This window comes from Corylus avellana, chromosome 2 (genome assembly GCF_965113065.1).
Source record: "Corylus avellana chromosome 2, dhCorAvel1.hap1.2, whole genome shotgun sequence".
In the NCBI taxonomy this organism is placed as follows: domain Eukaryota; kingdom Viridiplantae; phylum Streptophyta; class Magnoliopsida; order Fagales; family Betulaceae; genus Corylus; species Corylus avellana.
The window spans coordinates 21,077,226-21,099,241 of NC_142491.1; the positions used below are offsets into that span (position 1 = coordinate 21,077,226).

General features: G+C 35.1%; 1 protein-coding gene across 2 annotated transcripts; it reads left to right on the forward strand.

Annotated features, from left to right (window-relative positions):
* Positions 1-1,849: 1,849 nt before the first annotated feature.
* On the forward strand, positions 1,850-6,962 carry LOC132167699 (CMP-sialic acid transporter 2). Of its 2 annotated transcripts, none has more exons than XM_088513124.1 (14): positions 1,850-1,931; positions 2,043-2,147; positions 2,258-2,369; positions 2,533-2,612; positions 2,809-2,884; positions 2,990-3,090; positions 3,525-3,596; positions 3,966-4,014; positions 4,136-4,177; positions 4,407-4,528; positions 4,715-4,774; positions 5,622-5,670; positions 6,387-6,481; positions 6,698-6,962. In XM_088513124.1, the coding sequence occupies exons 2-14, from the start codon at positions 2,110-2,112 to the stop codon at positions 6,747-6,749; spliced, it is 948 nt and encodes a 315-aa protein (XP_088369250.1). In that variant the 5' UTR covers positions 1,850-1,931; positions 2,043-2,109; the 3' UTR covers positions 6,750-6,962. The 2 variants fall into 2 exon arrangements, with proteins under 2 accessions (XP_088369250.1, XP_088369249.1); XM_088513123.1 differs by having other exon boundaries at positions 2,043-2,143.
* The last annotated feature ends 15,054 nt before the right edge of the window (positions 6,963-22,016 follow it).

Genomic DNA, 22,016 nt, shown 5'->3' on the forward strand with positions numbered 1-22,016 from the left:
TAGGGGAATTCCAGATTCTAGAATTTCAGATCCTGGTTAGTCAATTTTCATCCAAAGGCCAGTGTTTCGCCACGTGTCACACTAATAATAAAATAATTTTAAAATTTTAAAAAGAAAATAAAAAAATAAAAAAGTTTATTTTTACCATATAGGGTGGCCGACCATCCCATATTTGCCATGGGGGTGGGCGGCCACCCCCAAAGGCCGGTTGAGGGTGGGTGAAGCCACCCCCATGGATCGGCCACCCCCAGCCGACTTCTTCAGCCATCCCTATGGCAAAAATGGGGTGGCCGGCTACCCCAAACTAATTTATTTTTTTATTATTTTCTATTTTTGTTTAAAAAAATATATTATTTTATTATTAGTGTGACACGTGACGAAACACTAACCTTATGATGAAATTGAAGGGCCAGGATCTGAAATTCCAGAGGATCCAAATCTAGACACTTAGTTGAAGGATATTTTATTCGAACTGGTTTGGAAGAAATTTATGTCATTTCATAAATGTTGCTCTTTATGACTCAAAGAACATCAATTAACTTGAGGTCTTTTTTGGAAAATATTTTTTTTTGCGGTTTATAAAAGGTATTTTTTTTTTAATTATTTTCTTTTTAACAATTCTATTTATTCTTTCCTTTCATAAAAAGAGAGCCTCCTTCTTCTTCTTTTTTTTTTTTATTTATTTTTTTTTAATTTTTAATTTTTAACAAAACAATATCACAGATACAAAGAAAATTTCTTCCATCAAAACATGATCTATACCTTGTTTAACAGTTTTTTTGCTAGATTCCACATCACGGGTTATACAAGCCAAGGGAAGATGGTGGAATTAGACCCAATTATATGTAATTACGTGATGAACAAGTTAATATCTAACTCTTTGAATGCCACCGTCTCAATCAGTTTTCAGATTCGCAACATATCCTGGCAAATCACATCCCCGTTCACTGCCCGATCTATCAAAACTTTCCCAATTACACAATGATTGCTTCTCTTTTCCAACTCTACTACAAAACGCATTCACAATTGCAATCATCTTTGCTTCCTTTACCATCGATGACAAATTCTTCCACATATTTGATAATTCATCCGTCATCTGTCAATTATTTGCTCTCAAACATGAATAAAAGAGAAAAATAAAAGACTGATCGAAGATCTAAGACTGCTACTTTGAGACTTTAGTGTAAATAAAACCTTATAAATTGACCTAAAGGTAATCGAAACCCCAAAGAACAAACAAAACTTCACCCCATAGATTACCGCAAAAATCAAATCTAGAGATAAGACAAAACAATAACCGCTATATTCAACTGTGCATCACTAATCTCACCATTATGTTTTTCATAATAAGAAAATTGTTCTTCCCTCCCCCTAGAATAATTATCCTAGTTTTTTCTCTCCGGCGGCCATAAAAAGGGTTTTTGGAACAAGAATGGAACACTTTTTTTTTTTTTTTTTTTGGAAAAGAAAAATGCTATATATCGGACAATATTTACCATTGATCCACTAAAGTTGATGTGAGGTGGACCACACCACATCAGCTTTGATAGATGAAATGTGGATATTTGTCCAATATATAATATTTTTCTTGTAAAAATACTGCTTAAAAAAATTTATAAAATATTTTTCGAAAATAGAAAAATTAAAAGTTACATTTTTGTGTATGTGTAGCTGCAAAATAATTTTCTTCTATATCTTGTTATTTTCATATCTACTTTTCAATTTGTTTTTCCTTATGGCCGACATTAAGATTGCAGATCTTGGCCCATGAAACCTCAGCCCAGTACGCACACATCGGCCCATCCAATTTTTGTCCTGTACAGCCATACTGGAAAGCTCAGTCCGTGCGCTCCTATTGCTCAGTCTCTCAGATTCCCACATCGGACAACTGAGACGCCCAAAATATGGAGTACAGAAAAATCAAAGATCAGGTTGAATCTTTTACTTCAATTTAGTTAATTTATAGCACAAATTATTCGAAATCTCCATCCCATCTCCGATTGACGGTGAAATTGGTTGTTTGTATGTGTCAATTTGTGTAGGATAAAGATGGCGATGCTGGTGGAGAAGACATAGAGAGCTCAAGAGGGAAAGCTCATTCAGTGGGTAATGTGGATGTTGAACGCACCAGGTGGAAGCGCAAGTGTGTGAGTTTTTCCTTTATGTTTTTCATTCTGGTTCCAATACGGAGAATAAAGATGGAGAGAGAGGGATGGTAATTCATGTATGTGTATATGGTTTTGGTGTTTGCTTATAGGTCCGCTGTTACGATCGCATTGACTGTTCTTACGAGTTCGCAAGCGATACTTATTGTGTGGTCTAAGAGAGCTGGCAAGTATGAGTATAGTGTTACCACTGCAAATTTTATGGTAAGCAAATACTACACCCCCAAGAAAAAGAAACAAATTTTACTAATTAATAAACGTGTTTTGGATTGTGGGTAGGTCGTTGGTTCAAATCTTACCAATCAAACGGATAGATGTAATGTCGTTTTCTACGAATCAAACACTTTATTTCTCTTTCTTGAATTAGGTGGAGACTTTGAAATGTGCATTATCACTTGCAGCCTTGGCAAGAACCTGGAGAAGTGAAGGTGTTACAGAAGATAACAGGTTTCTCATGTTGTAATTTTGATGTGTTTATCGAGTTTGAACTAGTACTATACTCCCCATGTTGTGTTTTCTTGGTTATGTAATTGTATTTGTAACTTCAAATTCTTATCCAAGTTTATATTTTTCATTTGTTGGGTATTGTCAATGAGCTGAATAACAGTGTCTTGTTCTTCCTTGGATCCTACCGTTGAACTAGGTTGAATACGACATTGGATGAAGTTATTGTGTTCCCCATTCCTGCAGCACTTTACCTAGTCAAAAACTTGCTTCAGGTTGATTGTGGTGATTTTTTTTTTCCTCTTTTAGAAATTGCAATACCATTGGTCTTCTTGCTTCCCAAAATATGATTATGTGTATTCTTTGTTTTTCTGTTGCAGTATTACATCTTTGCATATGTTGATGCGCCGGGTTATCAGATATTGAAGAACCTGAATATTATCAGTACCGGTGTTTTGTACAGAATTATACTTAAGAAGAAGTGAGTCCTTACTATCGTTGAAGTTGGATTGTCACCTCATCATCGAAAGCATTTGTCATAAAATATTTGAATTATCACATGTATGGTCATAACAACTCATTTGGTTCACATGTCACCTCATCAAAAAATCTGTACAGTTAAGAATGTTGGCATGAGTGGAAAGGGGAATCAAAGAACCTCAGTTCTTTGTTTTCTTTTTGTTTGTCTACCTTTCAATTCAAGCCCATATTGGGTATGTGAAAACGTCCTTGAGCATAAGCGAATACACTAATACAACTGCTCTTGGGCTGTGTATTTGAGGATGGAAGTGAAATCAACTATTATCTCCAGTTTGATTAAAGAAAAAGCTAATGTTCAAACAAATTAAAAGTTTAAGCCAAACCATATAAGACTTTGCAAAGTTTCTATTATACATTCTGTTCTAAATCTTTCAGGTTGAGCGAGATTCAATGGGCAGCTTTCATTCTACTTTGTGCTGGGTGCACCACAGCTCAGCTAAAATCGAAGTAAGATTGATTACACATCTTCTGTTTGGATTGTTTCGGACGTAGTTACTTGTCTTTGGTATGTTGACCTTGGAGATACTATTTGAATTATCACATGTATGGTCCATTCTGATGGACATGTGTGTTCCTGCATACCTATCATTCAGGTCGACATGTAGTCAACCAATAAGTTAAGGATATTTTTTTCACGAAATCTTTGATGACTTTGTATGAGTACAAGATATCTAGATGCAAGTAGCTATGTATTTGAGAAGCAGGGATTAGTGAACATTTTTTCCCACTATTTTATTCTGTAATTTTTATTTGAAATTCTGCTCATGTAATTTCAAGTTATTGGCCGTGCCTTAGAAAATGGCTTTGTTTTTGCAGTTCGGATCATGTTCTTCAAACTCCTTTTCAAGGTTGGGTGATGGCCATTGTGAGTTGCCTAAATTTTTTATGCTCTTAATTCAGCTTTGGGAGGAAAACTATAAAAGAAGAGGAAGCCATATTATAGCTTAAAATACTTGTTATTCTAATGGTGGGTACTTTCTTTGCAGGTCATGGCACTCTTGAGTGGTTTTGCAGGAGTATATACCGAGGTGAGCTTTCTAGTACACAGTTTGCACTCTAGTTCTTCAGAACCACATCATGTGTGTTTGAAGCCTGATCCAAGGCAACATGATCAATGTTGGGGTTGAATATGGTTAGTTACTGGATTTCCTAACAGACTGATTGAGGATGTTGGAGCACCATTGAGTTAAAAAGGTGCAATTCCTCAATTGAGCACTCTAGAAAACTTTTTAAGTAACTTGCTTATCATTTTGGCAGGCCATAATTAAAAAGCGTCCTATGAGGAACATTAATGTGCAGAACTTCTGGTTGTATGTCTTTGGGATGATCTTCAATGCCGGTGCTATACTGGTCCAAGATTTTGATGCAGTGATGAATAAGTAATTTGAGCTCTCCTCTCTGTTTCTGATTCTCCTCTTGCAGTTGCTCTATCCTGAATCTTCTCCATTTTTCCCTGTGACTTAATTATTAAAAGATTATTTAGTGCCTTAGTAATAGAATATTCTTTCTTTTCTGCTTATGAGTTTAAGAAGTACTAATTTAGAAGTTATTGTTTTTTTGTTCAGGGGATTCTTCCATGGATACTCGTTTATTACAGTTCTCATGATTGTCAACCATGCACTCAGGTATCTTACTCCCTCTCTTGGCGTCATCAAGCTTATCAGTAGCTTGTTCGCTTGCTCTAGTTATTTCTTTAGAGTAAATTCCTCACTTCCAGGCATGAGGAATCCTTTATGATTTAGTAAAGCTTTTGATAATTATCATGTATTTGAAAACTATTATCAGAGACTATTTTAAAGAAATGTGACCTACATGGTATTTCAGCCCATGTTATGAGAGTGCTTGGTTATGTTTTCATGGCTTAAAATATTTTCCACGCTCTTGGTGCTATTATATTTGGGTCAAGATAAAGAATTTTTTAGGAAATGTCTATGAAAAGATTTTTTTATTCAGCTATCTTCAAGATCCAATTGCCTATGGATTGATTGAAAAGATACTTTCTGCTTCTGTGTTTGCCCTTTGTTTTCCCACTCAGAAATGTATGAAGTGATGGTTCACTTTCAATATGGAGATTGGGAAGCACAAATAAGAGCTTGATTGGTGTTATTGTATACAAACAATAATAAGATTTTTTTTATATTTTTTTTTAATAAGAAAAGGAAGATATTATACAAACTATAATTAGATGTAACCAGAGTATAGTAGCCTATATGTAACAAGCGCCCTTATTTGTTCACAAAGTCATCTCTTTTGTGATTGTTAGTGACTTCTATATCGTGGTGGGGGTTTCAGGCTTTCAGCCTTTAACACACACACACAGACACACACACCAATCTAAAAAGCTGCAGTATTTTTGTGATGGAAAAAACTGCACAAGATATTTTTTCCTGTAAAGAATTATCTACTGTTGTCTCTGTCACCATTCATACTCTTCTTTTATAGAATCTGCTTGCCTGATTTTCTTTTGTGCAGTGGCATTGCTGTATCAATGGTAATGAAGTATGCTGACAATATTGTGAAGGTAAGACATGGAAATATAACTTTGAATCTTGTGAGACATTAGCTGAAGTGAATATATGTGAATCTATATGATATGCTGGAATTATTATTGGGCATATCATGGAAACATCTCTCTTATCAACTGCCAGTCATATTAATTACTGGGCGATCAGGATTTAAGCAATCGGAATGCGGTGTGATCCCAGAGAGGGGAAAAGGCATCCGCCATCCTTTATTGATGGTAGAATTTGTGAATATGTTGTCCTTGTCAAAATTTACCTATGTTCTTTTTCCGTCACCAAAAAAGTGTTATTGGTATAGGCTTACAGATATTGTACTAAAGACCGTTGAAGGCTTGGTGTGGAATTAGAATCTTATATGGATGAAGATTAGAAACTCTGTAGGAGAAATCTCTTCTTGTTGTTTTGGATCCCATTTCTGCTTAATTTTGAGCTGTTTTTGTGTTTGGCAAAAGGTTAGATCCAAGTGATTGGCTTCATTGATCTTACCAATAACATTATTATGGCAAATATAAAACTAGTAGTTCTCGCTAAACATGTTGAAGTCTTTGTTTTTTGTCCCCAAGATGAACCTCGATGAGTGTCCAGTTCTCTATTCAATTTTATCGATGATTATAAATTGTATTACTCAGACAAGTATTATTCTCCTGCCCAAAACATTTTCTGTACCTTGTGATTGAAGTTCAATTTTTATTTAGCTTTCCCATATGTTGTGCAGGTCTACTCTACTTCAGTGGCAATGCTTCTCACAGCTGTTGTTTCTGTCTTTTTGTTTGGCTTTAATCTTTCCCTTGCCTTCTTCCTTGGCTCAACGTAAGTTACTTCTAGTTACATGTTTTATATCTTCCTCCTTCGTTGTCTTTAATCGGATTCTGAGCAGTTCTCTGTCATTTCTCCTGTTCTTCAGGAATGCATATCCATTATGTTAGGATTGATCACACCATTATTGAATGTTCATAGACAATATTAACCATTGAAAGCTTGATGGTAGTTATGTTTGTTTACTTTCTTTCTTTCTTGTGTTTCCAGTGTGGTGTCTGTTGCAGTATATCTACATTCTGCTGGGAAGCTGCAAAGGTAGCCTCGTGCCCTCTCTACCCAAATTTAATATCCGTGTAAAGGCTCATGTGCTATGATTCTTGTTCTTCTCTATAATGTTGCTTTTGAATAGATTATCATGCAATTCTTTTCTATAATGTGACTAGTTTCATCTATAAAGCCTTTTTTGATCAAATAAATTGATTGGTCATAAATGGGTCTAGGGTTGGGAGACAATGAAAATTATTTTCCTTCATTCATTGAAAAGGTCAGTTGGACCATATTTAATCAAAATCAGACGGTCTGATTGAAGCACTACAAATTATTTTCTAATCATTCTAAAGAGAAACATTAGAAATTGGCCAAGGTCTTGATTTTTACAATTGATAGAATTGTTAGAGAATATGTGTAACTTTACTAAATTGGATCAATAGTTCCAACCCTAATCTCATCTTCCTAATAGGGCAAGAAAAATGCTAGGGGTACCAAATATTTTACCAAAAGAACCTTATCAAACTGATGTGTAACTTATTTATTGGTCTCCGTTATATTTCTCTTAATTAATTGTTTTGTTCCATTCCAATAAATGAGTTATACATCAATTTGGTAAGACTATCTTGGTAAAAGATTTAGTACTCCTAGCTAGCATTTCTTATAGGGCAAAAAGAAAATCACTTGTAGTGTTTCAATCAGACCTTCTGATTTTGTTCTGATTTTGATTAGATTGTTACACACAAACCCAAATACAAATAATTACAATTGATATTCACATTTGTCTCAAATGTCAATTGGATTGTCTGATTTTGATGACCGTCTTATCATAATTGCCTTAAAATGTCTGATCAATTATCAACCGTCTAATTAAGTATTGGTGATTAGATCAACGACCAATTTTTCACCCCCCACGATTTGGTCATTCAGGTGGTTTGATCAACGACCAATATTTAATTGCATTATAAATAAGATTAAATGTTGGAAAACATATTGATTTGATAATTGTAAATAAAACCACTTTTGATCCATTGTCCCACATCATAAAAAAAAAAAAATGAGGATTTAAATCAACGGCCACGATTTAGTATTGAAAATTGTAATGATGCAACGGTTTTAAATAAAAGACCTTTTAATCCAATGGTCCAGATTTAACATTGTTAGAACCGATGAATTTTAATCCAACGACCCAAGACTTGACATAGTTAAAACTAAGGATTTAAATAAACAATCACTATTTAGTATTAAAAATCGTATGGGAATCCCAAGCCATCACGTTAAACAATCACTATCTGTACTCAATGATTTTTTTATTTTTTATTTTTAATTTACTACACGCTTAGGAAAAATTTAATTAAGCCATGATCAAATGTGTCTCAATAATAAGTATAGTTAAGAAAGAAAAAGGAAATAAATAATGAGTAAAATCAACGGCTAGCTAGGCAAAATCTGCCTCAACCGACTCATCCATCCATCCATAATAAAAACTCCAAGCATTCTTGGCTACCAAATAATGGGTGGAATTGTATAAAAAATGCTGGTAATATATTTTCGTTTAATTGGCATGCTTCATCTACTATTAATTAAAAAAAAAAATAATAATAATAATAATAAATAGAACATACCAACTTAATAGAAATATATGCAAAATAAATGCAAGAGTGTAAAGAAACATTTTTCTAAATAGTATTATAGAAGAGTGAAGTACGATCCCAGGATGAGACCCGCTCTTGTATCTATGCATTTCTTTCACCTACCACAATTTTCTTATAAATAAAGATATTTATATTGTAAACATAATTAAGTCAATGAGAAAATAATGTACCTCTTGAGAGACAATTTACACGTAGACATTTAACACCAAATCTTAGAAGTCTGCCCAAAGACGATATTACCACAAATGGCTGGCAGAAAGTAAGCAGCTCACATGTCAGCGTCATCCCAGTTGGCCTAGTTGGATGAGATTTAATCTTGGCCACACACAAGGAGCATCTTTGCCATCTTAAGCTCCGCAAAGATGAACATTTTGGACACGTCATTGTGCTAAAATGGAGATGTTCTCTTTCATTCCAAGGCCCATGTGGGCCCTTGCCCTCATTAATGGCATCGATCCACTATACAAATTTATTATTATTATTATTATTATTATTATTATTTTTTATAAAATTTTGAGAGTCGAGAGTTTTATTATTATTATTTTAATTAAATAAGAGAGAGGAGATACAAAAATCTCATGAACAGTAAAAACAATGTAGGAGTAACTCAAACAAGAACTTTGAAACAACTAGTAATATTCAGCACAACAAATCTAAAAATGATTGGGAATTGGTAAAAAAAAAAAAAAATCTGACCCATAAAAAAAAACTAGGGCCGCCAACAAGGGATCCGGCTTACATGCTAATAACATGTATGCTGTAATTTAATCAACGATCAAGATTGAATTTTAAAGTTAACCAACTTTTAGAAGCATTTAATAGAGGAGAGAAAATGAAAGAGATTTTGAGAAATTCAATCTTAACCGTTGATTAAACTATAGCATACATGCTGTTATTAAAATAACAGTATGTAAGCCAAATCCGCATCGAAGGGGTTGAAAGTGGAGAGTCTTAGTTGTTTGTTTTCTATTAGAAACAATTTTTTTTTTCTTGAGTAGAATAGTTATTTTTGTAGTTTTTTTCTAGTATGAACTATAAATAAGCTCTTTAGCATATTCACGGTTCACATTTATAAACTTTGTTTGTTCTTTTTTCCTCCCTCCTTATTTTACTCTATCTGACTATCTCCCACACAAAATAATATTTAAAGAAAATATAAAGTAAAATAGAGAATGTGTATAGAAAAATGAGTAGATAAAGTAAAAATTTATACTTTTTCAATAATTATTTTGTTTACTTCTGCTAGAGATGCTCTAACAGGTTTGTGTAGACACTGAATAGGTTTAAAAATATTTGAATCTAATGATAATACGTATGAGTTAGGACATTAATAACATCTGTTTTTTATATTTTTCTTCTTAAATTTCGAGAACTAAATTATTTTTTACTTTTTCATTCAAATAAACTTCACAAAAATTTTCCTTATCTTTTATCTATACCACTACGTGAAAAGAGTCATTCCATTTTAGGAAAGTTGTGACTTTTTATGCACCATGTAAAGGTAGAAGACTGCCCTTCACGTCACTCCACAAAACTCTCGATTTGGATTTCATATATTTTTTTTTTGAGGGAAAATTCTTCCTTCAAAAAATATAGGGTACAAACAGAATTAGTGAGAGTCATGTGGATGTAATTATAATTTTATAAATGAAACGTATAGGTTAACGTATTGATTTTGTGATTTAAGTTGTGTTTGGTGTTTTCCTTAGTGGGTTATGGCGGATTCTTGCTTGATTGGAAAGGAAAGGTGTTTTGTTTTCATCCTCGGCTGTGTTATTGGGGTTGTCTTTTGAGTTGAGTTTGTAGAGGTTAATTGCTGGGTTTTGGGGGTTGTTATTTGATTTGTTTTGATGGGTGTTTTTGGCCGAGCTTGAGTGTATTGAGTGTAGCTTGGTTTAGCTGTGACTGTGAGTGAGCATGGATTCTAAGAAAGAAAAGAAATAAAAGGGTAAAGGGTGAGAGGTCTTATTTTATTTATCTAAATAATTTTCAGGTTCTAGACAAGGACAAGAAGAGTTCATGAATGACGTTCATAATTCATTTCATTGGCCAACAACTTTTGGGCTTGTGTGAGTCAGAGGAGATGAGAAAATTATGGTTTATGAATATACATACATGCCCAGCAAGAGTTTGGACTTGCATGACCTTTTTTTCATCACGCTACTTCAAATCTTTATTTGTAATTATACCAACTTTTTGTAGATCTAACGAAAACGAGCCTTTTGGATTGGAATAAGAGGTACAATATCATGAAAGGCATTTCCTTTTATGATTTTGTATCTTTTACTCCAATCCAAAATGCTCGATTTCGTTAGATCTATAAAAAGTTTGTATAGACAATTAGTAAGTTCTTAAGTTATAAATAAAGAGAAAGATATCGGAGAAGACCTTCCTTTCAACGCAGACAGAAAAAGCAACTCAGCTCAGCTCTACTTGGCAACCAATTAAGTAAATAAGAAATATCTTTGTCAAATATTCATGTAATTGACAATTCCGCACTATATTTTTGTATATAATGCAAAGGCATTCCCATCCTTTGTATTTAAAGAAAACAGAGTAAACTTACTCTTCCGTTGTTTTACAATATTCATGCTCATGCAATTTTGATGAGAGCCGTTTGGGCTTTGTTAGCTCCGACCTTGGACACATGTTGTCCTTGTAATTTAGCTCAAGCTTTCAACTCTGCATTGCCTCCAACAAAGATTGCTTACAAAAATAAATAAATAAATGTGTTAGAACTCAAAGCATATTAAGGGTCTCTTTGGGTGTGAGTTTGAGGACCGAAAAAGTCCTAAAAGTGTGTCAACTCAAAAAGTCATTTTGATAAAAATTAAAAAAAAAAAGTACAAGTATGATAAAAAAAAAAATTTGAAATTACTTTTAAGAGTTTAAAAGAAACCCAAAAATAGCAAAAACGTACTTTTGGTAAAAGTTTTAAAATAAAACTTTTTGTCAAAAATGCTTTTTAACTTAAAAGCTTTATTTCTCTAAACTTGTAGCCCATTTGTCACTAAAAAGCGGACTAGACATACCCTTTGGAACACAAATTGGTTTATAAAACTTTACATTGTCATCTTATTAAGCCAGTTTGTAACTAATTTTTGCCTGTTTTGTCGTAAAAACAAAAAAGCAAATGGTGTAGATCAATACAATTTTTTTTTTTTCCTTCAAAAATCCTTCTTTTAACGGAGCCTTCCATGCTCATAAGTCAAAAGGTGTAAAATAGTTGGTTTTCTTTTATAAATAAATGCACAATATACTTTTATTATTTCATTATTTTCAAAGCATGCCTGTTGTATTGATGTTAAAGTATTAATTTAAATAATTAAACACACTATCTCATTTCTGCTTAATTTTTTTTTTTTGTTTGAAATAATTAATGATTTAATATGATTGCAAAAAAACATAATCATCAGCGGATAGATTGGCCAAGTTCACCTTGCAGTTGAGTAAAGAGCACCAATGGAAGATGTCCACCCCCTTATATATTTGTGATATTGTATTGGTCGAGAAACATTTGATAGTTGAATGAAATATTCGAGTTTCACCTCCAAAAACAAAACATAATCATCGGTAAATGTATGCCTTCCCATATGTAGATGCTTCTCATATCACATCTTTTACGAAATTCTCAAAGCTATGTGAATGCTTCGTATAATTATGTAATGCTCAGGGCCGGCTCTATTTTAGACGATGCCTTTTTATATATGTAAATGCTAAATAAAAAACTTTATATTATATTTTTATTTAAAAATTATTATTTTTGCTTTTAAGATCCAACTTTATATTGTAATAAATTTGTATAGAGATTTTTTAGATTCAATTAAATGTTTTTATTATTCTATTTTTAAAAAAATTTCATATCTTTCTAATTGAAAATATTTATAAATAATAAACTACATGAAAGAACAATTGAACTTGATTTATCAACAACGCTTTACTTTATAATAAGATTATCTAGCACTTTTAACCTGCATAAATAAGGACAACTTTTCTTAATAATTAGTAATTAGTAACTAATTATATATAATTAATTAGATACATAAATCTAAAAAAATTCCTCTCTCTCCCTCAAGACGCTCTCTGCTAGGGTTTCATCTCTAGCAGAGAGCACCGTCGGAGGGGGTGTTCTCCCCCTCCCCCTCCTCCCCCTCATCCTCTTTCCCCCCGCCCTAGAGCTAGCATATTTACTTGATGTCCCTTGTTCTTTGGGTGCTTTCTTCCTCTCCCTCCCTTTCTAGCGAATCCGGGTAGCAAGGTGGTAGAGCATGAGTCGAGGTGGACCAAGCGACGGGCTGTCAATCGGCCAATTGAATGAGCTTTATGAATCCACTCTCTTGGGTCCAACTCAAGCCGCCCGCATTTTTCCTAGCAATTGACCTAACACACTTCAAAGTCTTGGAATTGGGCCAATAATACGCTCTCCATGCCAAGTGTTCTTTTGGCGATTTGGACGAGCAGCATAAAGAAAAATTTATGTTCAAGAGGTTGGGGTTTGAAGACAAATTCTCAGTGCTCACGATTGTCTCTGGAAGATTGGCGATCTTCAACTCTTGAGATGAAAAGTGGATCATAATCCCCGATCTCATTTTATTTCGAGGGGATTTTTATGCCGTTGACCGCACGTGGAGGACGGTTCCTGTTGGCTTATCCTTGGATGTGAGCTTGGTTGCTGAGTCCGTATGTGACTGCGGGATCCAGAAGTATCAAGTCGAGTCCAATGGTGGGTTGCTACTAGTTCATGTGTATTGAGTTTTTGGGATGTGGATGGTGGTGATATTGATGAGGTTCTTGATATCTTCTGGATTGGAAGGAACTTTCAGTTTAAGGTTTTCGGGTTGGAAGGAATTTTTTATTTGGTTTTTTTTTTTAAAATGATCATTACTAAATGATACTTTTTATTTTATTTTATTTTATTTTAAAATATAAAAAATTGCAAAGATTCAGGTGTAGGTGTTTTTGCAAATTCCATTAAATCATGACCAACGCTTGAATCTTTGCAATTTTTTAAGAACACGTTTAAGTTCAGGGGGTTAAGTAAAGTTTTTCCTAATTTATAAGCTTTTTATATTAATTTTTTTTTTTAAAAAAAAACAAAGGTAAAAGCTCTCAAGAATAAATACATTTTCCAGTGTTTGGTGGTGTGACGAAAAATAATATTCAACGAAAAATACTTTCTGTTTGACCAAAAATTCTTCTAATTAATTCTCGTAAAATGGTTTCAATTTTTGAAAACTGAAAACAACTTCTTTGAATTTGAGCTTCTCATTTTTAAATCGACGGACCTAGCCAAAAAGTTGTGCAGGATTTGTTGGAATATGATCAACACCTCGCTGGGACTCGTTGGGACCAAGCCAGGACATTGACGGGACCCAACTGCCGAGATTGGCTAGAGATTGGCGTCGTCCGTCTCTTCACTTAACTTCAGAAGCAACTTATCCACTCGCTTCCCGCGCGCAGTCGCCACTCCCCCGCTCATTCTTCCTCAGGTATTGTTCAAACGCTAATTTTTTTTTTCTTTTTTGAAATTGCATTTCATTTCCTCGATTAAAACGTACAACTTTGGTGACTCCAATAGTGGTTTTTGTGGGGGCAGAGTTTGTAGGGGTGCAGGATTATGTTGCGGAGAAGCTCGGGTTCGAGAAAGTGTCCGAACAATTCACCGGAGAGTGCAAATCGAAAGCTGTGCTTTTCAAGCACAAAAAGACCAGTGCGGAGGTCATGTCGGTGTTGATTTCTGGATGCTTTAAACTTAATTTGCCCAGAATTTTCGAGTTGACATCTTTAATATTTCTTATTTTTGCTCAAGCCTTCAAAACTTACCAGAAATTGGGCGTAAAATGGTAGATTTAAGATTATGGAATGTAAGGAGAAAAATGGACAACTTGTCGTTCCAATATTTTACATGGTAGATCCGTTGCAAAAAAAGTTTGAGCATGAAGACGAAGATAAAGGGAAGGTTAAGAGGTAGAAAAAAGTCCTAATACTAGTGGCTAGTTTGTCCGGGTGGCATCTACACACAAAGTATTTCTTTTGTGCATTTTCTAGATCTCAATAAGAGCTCATCAATTTCAAGATCTCAATGGAAGCATAAAATAATTTTCAATATATTCTAAGAAAATGTCAATATGAATTTTTTTTTTTTTTCTCTCGGGAAAGTGTGGGAAAATTTCTTTCTTCCAAAAGATTCCGGGGAAAACCTTTGGGCTTCGAGTCGGGCTTGCTTGGAAGCTCAATAAACCTATCCATTTTGTTTTTGTTTTTGTTTTTGTTTTTGTTTTTTTTTTATTTTAACTCAAAACGCGTTTAAGTTCAGGGGTTAAGTAAAGTTTTTCCTAATTTATAAGCTTTTTATATTAATTTTTTTTAAAAGGTAAAAGGTCTCAAGAATAAATATATTTTCCAGTGTTTGATGGTGTGACAAAAAATAATATTCAATGAAAAATATTTTATGTTTGACCAAAAATTCTTCTAATTAATTCCCGTAAAATGGTTTCAATTTTTGAAAACTGAAAACAATTTTTTTGAATTTGAGCTTCTCATTTTTAAATTGACGGACCTAGCCAAAAAGTTGTGCCGGATTTGTTGGAACTCATTGGGACCGAGCCAGGACATTGCCGGGACCCAACTGCCGAGATTGGCCAGAGATTGGCGTCATCCACCTCTTCGCTTAACTTCAGAAGAAGCTTATCCTGTCTCTTCCTGCGCGCCGTCGCCACTCCCCCCGTTCACTCTTCCTCAGGTATTGTTCAAACCCTAACTTTTTTTTTTTTTTTTGAAATTGCATTTCATTTCCTCGATTTAAACGTACAACTTTGGTGACTCCGATACTGATTTTTTGTGGGGGCAGAGTTTGTAGGGGTGCAGGATTACGTTGCGGAGAAGCTCGGGTTTAAGAAAGTGTCTAAACAATTCATCGAAGAGTGCAAATCGAAAGCTGTGCTTTTCAGGCACAAGAAGACTAGTGCGGAGGTCATGTCAGTGTTGATTTTTGGATGCTTTAAACTTAATTTGCCCAAAATTTTCGAGTTGACATCTTTAATATTTCTTATTCTTAAAGGTTGCTCAAGCCTTCAAAACATACCAGAAATTGGGCGTAAAATGGTAGATTTAAGATTATGGAATGTAAGGAGAAAAATGGACAACTTGTCGTTCCAATATTTTACATGGTAGATCCGTTGCAAAAAGGTTCGAGCATGAAGACGAAGATGAAGAGAAGGTTAAGAGGTAGAAAGAAGTCCTAATACTAGTGGCTAGTTTGTCCGGGTGGCATGTAACGACCCAGGGAAAAGCGCTAGCCACATCTGCGCTATTACCCCAAAAGGACTAGTCAATTTGGAGTTTCTCTAGAATTCATTATAAAGCCCAGTTTCACCTAGTAACTAGGCAATGTGGGACTTAGCACCCATGACTATCTTTATAAACTACCCACTCTATGTGGGCTTCTTCTCATCTTCCCAATATGGGACCGGGTGTTACAAACTCCCCCTCTTAAATTCCTGACGTCCTCGTCAGGGCTACGTCATGCAGTGCTCTAATACCACATGGCCTGGCGTTAGTAGGTGGCTCTGATACCACTTGTAACGACCCAGGGAAAAGCGCTAGCCACATCTGCGCTATTACCCCAAAAGGACTAGTCAATTTGGAGTTTCTCTAGAATTCATTATAAAGCCCAGTTTCACCTAGTAACTAGGCAATGTGGGACTTAGCACCCATGATTATCTTTATAAACTACCCACTCTATGTGGGCTTCTTCTCATCTTCCCAATATGGGACCGGGTGTTACATGGCATCTACACATAAAGTATTTCTTTTGTGCATTTTCGAGATCTCAATAAGAGCTCATCAATTTCAAGATCTCAATGGAAGCATAAAATAATTTTCAATATATTCTAAGAAAATGTCAATATGAATTTTTTTTTTTTTTCTCGGGAAAGTGTGGGAAAATTTCTTTCTTGCAAAAGACTCCGGGGAAAACCTATGGGCTTTGAGTCGGGCTTGCTTGGAAGCTCAATAAATCTACCAATTTTGTTTTTGTTTTTTTGTTTGTGTTTTTTTTTTTTTTTTTTTTTTTTTTTAAATATAAAAAATTGCAAAAATTCAGGTGTAGGTGTTTTTGCAAATTCCATTAAATCATGACCAACGCTTGAATCTTTGCAATTTTTTATTTTATTTTTAATAAAAAATGGGTATTTTGAAAAGTTTGACAATATTTAATGGAAAATCCTAACCGGGGAGATATCCTAAATTGAGTTTTTTTTTTTTTTTTTTTTTTTTTTTTTTAAACTCAAACTGCGTTTAAGTTCAAGGGGTTAAGTAAAGTTTTTCCTAATTTATAAGCATTTTATATTATTTTTTTTAAAAAAAAAAAAAAAAAGGTAAAAGGTCTCAAGAATAAATATATTTTCCAGTATTTGGTGGTGTGACGAGAAATAATATTCAACGAAAAATATTTTATGTTTGACCAAAAATTCTTCTAATTAATTCCCGTAAAATGGTTTCAATTGTTGAGCTTCTCATTTGAAATCGACGGACCTAGCCAAAAAGTTGTGCAGGATTTGTTGGAATATGATCGACACCTCGCTGGAACTCGTTGGGACCGAGCCAGGACATTGTTGGGACCCAACTGCCGAGATTGGCCAGATATTGGCGTTGTCCACCTCTTCGCTTAACTTCAGAAGAAGCTTATCCTCTTTCTCCCTGCGCGCCGTCGCCACTCCCCCCGCTCACTCTTCCTCAGGTATTGTTCAAACCCTAACTCTTTTTCTTTTTTGAAATTGCATTTCATTTCCTCGATTTAAACGTACAGCTTTGGTGACTTCGATACTGGTTTTTTTGGGGCAGAGTTTGTAGGGGTGCAGGATGAGGTTACAGATAAGCTCGGGTTCGAGAAAGTGTCTAAACAATTCATCGGAGAGTGCAAATCGAAAGCTGTGCTTTTCAGCACAAGAATACCAGTGCGGAGGTCATGTCAGTGTCGATTTCTGGATGCTTTAAACTTAATTTGCCAAAAAATTTCGAGTTGACATCTTTAATATTTCTTATTGTTAAACGTTGCTCAAGCCTTCAAAACATACCAGAAATTGGGTGTAAATTGGTAGATTTAGGATTACGGAATGTAAGGAGAAAAATGGACAACTTGTCTTTCCAATATTTTACATGGTAGATCCGTTGTAAAAAGGTTCGAGCATGAAGACGAAGATGAAGAGAAGGTTAAGAGGTAGAAAGAAGTCCTAATATTAGTGGCTAGTTTGTCCGGGTGGCATCTACACACAAAGTATTTCTTTTTTGCATTTTCGAGATCTCAATAAGAGCTCATCAATTTCAAGATCTCAATGGGAGCAGTTGTTTTTTAGATGCAGAATTGCCCCTTCAAGGAATTGATAATTGAAGGTACAAATTTTTATTTACAATATTTTTTCCTATAAATTATGTTACAAACTTTCGTCAATGCAATTTACTCCCTCTTTTTCTTTATAGAATCTCAACACATTGACTATTTTGGAGTTTTCTGATTGCCAATCCCTGAAAAAAATTCCTGATCTTTCAAAGAGTTTAAGTTTAGAGCAATTGATTCTTGATAAGTGTACAAATTTAGTGGAGGTTCATGATTCTGTTGGGTTTCTTTGATGGACTTATTTCTTTAACAATTTCTGGATGCACTAAACTTAAGAATTTGCCCAAAATTCTTGAGTTGACTTCTTTAATATTTCTTATTTTTGAAGGCTACTTAAGCCTCAGAACTTAACAGAAATTGAGCGTAAAATGGTAGATTTAAGATTATGGAATATAAGTAGAAAAAGTATTCTAAGCCGCCCACATTTTTCCCTGGGTCCAACTCAAGCCGCCCGCATTTTTCCCTGCAATTGACCTAACCCACTTCAAAGTCTTGGAATTGGGTCAATAATACGCTCTCCACGCCAAGGGTTCTTTTAGCAATTTGGACAAGCAGCATAAAGAAAAAGTTATGTTCATGAGGTTGGGGTTTGGAGACGAATTCTCAGTGCTCACGATTGTTTTTGGAAGATTAGCGATCTTCAACTCATGAGATGAAAAGGGGATCATAATCCCACATACTTCGTGGTACATTTTATTTCGAGGGGATTTTTATGTCGTTGACCGCGCGGGGAGGATAGTTCTTGTCGGCTTATCATTGGACGTGAGCTTGGTTGCTGAGTCTGTATGTGATTGCGGGATCCAGAAGTTTCTAATCGAGTCCGATGGTGGGTTGCTATTGGTTGATGTGTATTTGAGTTTTTGGAATGTGGATGGTGGTGATATTGATGAGGTTTTTGATATCTTCTGGATTGGAAGGAACTTTCAGTTTAAGGTTTTCGGGTTGGATATAAAGGGGAAGAGGTTGGTGGAGGTGGAGAGCTTGAGGGATCGGTTGATATTCTTTGGGGAAAGTTGTTCATTTTTGGCCTTAGTGGGAGAGTTTATGTTACAGTGCTGTTATGTTGCACTGTAATGAGATAAGCAAGAAAGAAAGAAAAGAAAGGAAGATAGAGAAAGAATGGATGATTCTTATTGAAAAAGCTACTTCGAGGGTAGCCCAACCTCCTAGCACATTCGAGAGTGCAATTCTCCCAGTTCAAGAATGAACTTTACAACTCCAAAAGCTTCCTAATACATTCAGCTCAAGGCTATTAATACCCCTCTCTACAACTAACCCCTCCAACTACTTAACAACTAACCAACTGAATGAACTAACTGCATGACTATTAACTGACTTGATCTTAGAGAAGGCTAACCACAATTCGGTTGCTCTTCCTCTAGTACTTATCTAATATACCTGTTACACTACACCCCTCTTCAAAGCACCTTGCCCACAAGGTGCGCTTGAAATAAAGCCAAGCTCCATTCCTTTGCTTGCAGCCTTTGAGTCATGTAAATGCCAAGTATAATCTCATGCAGCTGCCACCTAGCACTTCAAAATTCAATCATCACAAAAGCTCTAGATGTTCTCCACTCTCTAGATGCTTGTGCTATTTGAGATTGGAACTCATGAGGTGGAATCCCACACACAACTCTACTGGGCCACTGGCCATCTATCTTTCTTGCATTCCCATCTGCAACCACCCTTCTCTTGGACATAAACTCATCATTTCTGTAGCAAGGTTTCACGCCACACCACCTCACATTGATTTTTAATTTTTCTTCCCCAACACCTCACATCTATATTTCCAACGCCATCGATGCCAAAGCTTTTGTACTCTCCGCAAAAGCTCATCCACCATCCGAGATTTCCATGCTTGAAAATTCTTCAACAAATTGACCTCTACAAAATATTTTTCAGGCTTCGTATTTTCAAGAAAGAAAAGTCTTTTACCTGGATCAAAACACCCACTGCCGCCCCAAAGAAAAAAGACACCCTTATCTAACTTTCTTTGCTGAGTTTTATCAATTAACTGCACCTCATTGCAAGAAAGCCTCCCACAATTCGAAATTCTTTTCACTAAATCTTGCTCCCCCAATTCTTCACACTTGATCTCTTGTTTGATCTCCACCTTAGCAAAAATCAAATGTAGCTTCTTACAATCCGTGGACTCTCTCTCTTGGGACAGGTCTAGAAACTCTTCCCTTGTGGACGTAGTTCGGTTTGAGATCAACGAAGCCAAGGGATTCCACTTGGGTATCGACCTTCTCAAGAACTGGATGTATCATCTCCAACTCCATGGCTTCAATCTCCCTAAGGACTAACTCGGACTCTTCGACCCTTCCCATGGAGTTTCCGCCTATTGACTCCTCTGTCTCGGAATCATCATCTAACAATATAATTTCGTCTCTTTGTTGTTGTTGTGCATCTTGCGAAAATCGTGCTTGCATGGCTTTAACAAATTCATCCCAAGTAATAAACTCATTGTTAGCACGTAATGTTCGAAACCAGGATAAAGCCTTACCTTCCATGTGCCATGCCGTGATGCGTATTTTCTGCCTTTCTTGAATTCCATAGAAGTCAAAAAATTTCTCCGTTTTATAACACCATGAATCTGGATCCTCACCATTGAAAGTTGGGAATTCCAACCTAATAGCCTTAGTGTGAATCTCTTCAACACTTTTTGATTCCCCTCCCAGGTGTTTTCCCTTCTGCTGAGCAACCCCACAACCAGAAACTGTAACATCTTCCTCCACATTCTGGTGAATAGGCTGTTTCTCTTTCTGCTTGTCCTTGGCCAAGATTGTTGCCATCATTCTCACCAACTGATTCAATGTTGTCTTCATCTCGGGGATACCCTTCATATCCTTTCTTAACTCCAAAACCACATTTTAGACTTCTTTTAACTGCCGGCCTTGCTAGTGTATCTTTTGCCATTGTAGAACTATTTTTCATGTAACTAAAGGAAAAAAAATAATAATAATAATAAGAACCAAATGGATCAAGGGCTTTGATACCACTTGTTACAGTGCTGTTATGTTGCACTGTAATGAGATAAGCAAGAAAGAAAGAAAAGAAAGGAAGATAGAGAAAGAATGGATGATTCTTATTGAAAAAGCTACTTCGAGGGTAGCCCAACCTCCTAGCACATTCGAGAGTGTGCAATTCTCCCAATTCAAGAATGAACTTTACAACTCCAAAAGCATCCTAATACATTCAGCTCAAGGCTATTAATGCCCCTCTCTACAACTAACCCCTCCAACTACTTAACAACTAACCAACTGAATGAACTAACTGCATAACTACTAACTGACTTGATCTTAGAGAAGGCTAACCACAATTCGGTTGCTCTTCCTCTAGTACTTATCTAATATACCTGTTACAGTTTATCAAAGGGAATTGCATTCTGTTTATAGATAATTTCTTCAATGCGAGGGGTAAAGAAAATGGTGGTGGTAGTAGTAGCACTGATACATTTGTCTTCGATTTGGATACTTATGGTATTGATTCTTGATTAGTGTACAAATTTAGCGGAGGTTCATGATTCTGTTGGGTTTCTTTGATGAACTTATTTCTTTAACAATTCCTGGACGCTCTAAACTTAAGAATTTGCCCAAAATTCTCAAGTTGACATCTTTAATATTTCTTATTTTTAAAGGTTGCTCAAGCCTTCAAAACTTACTAGAAATTCAGTGTAAAGTGGTATATTTAACATTATGGAATGTAAGGAGAAAAATGGACAATTTGTCGTTCCAATATTTTACATTATATAGATCCTTCAAAGGTTGCAAAAAGGTTCGAGCATGAAGATGAAGATGAAGAGAAGGTTAAGAGGTAGAAAGAAATCCTAATACTTGTGGCTAATTTGTCCGGGTGGCCGGTCTGGGGTGGCCGAAGCCACCCCCAGGCCCAATTAAGGTGGCCGGCCACCCTTAATTTTTAATTTTTTTTTTAATTTTAATTTTATTTTATTTTATTTTATTATTATTTTTTTTTAACTTGGGATGGACTTGTTTCTTTAACAACCCAGGCCCAATTAGGATGGCTGGCCACCCTTAATTTTTATTTTTATTTTTTTAAATTTAAAATTTAAAATTTTATTTTAGTTTATTTTATTATTATTATTATTATTATTTTTTTTTTTTTTTTTAACTTGGGATGGAATTGTTTCTTTAACAATTTTTGGATGCTCTAAACTTAAGAATTTGTCCATAACTCTCGAGTTGACATCTTTAATATTTCTTATCCTTGAAGGTTGCTCAAGCATTTAGAACTTACCAGAAAT

What these genes read in the sequence shown, in the direction of transcription:
- LOC132167699 (XM_088513123.1), top strand. Translation starts at nt 1,905, where the DNA reads ATGGAGTACAGAAAAATCAAAGATCAG. An exon ending in GGTGTTACAGAAGATAACAG is followed by an intron (nt 2,613 to 2,808) that starts GTTTCTCATGTT and finishes CCGTTGAACTAG; the next exon opens with GTTGAATACGACATTGGATG. An exon ending in TTTGATGCAGTGATGAATAA is followed by an intron (nt 4,529 to 4,714) that starts GTAATTTGAGCT and finishes TTTTTTGTTCAG; the next exon opens with GGGATTCTTCCATGGATACT.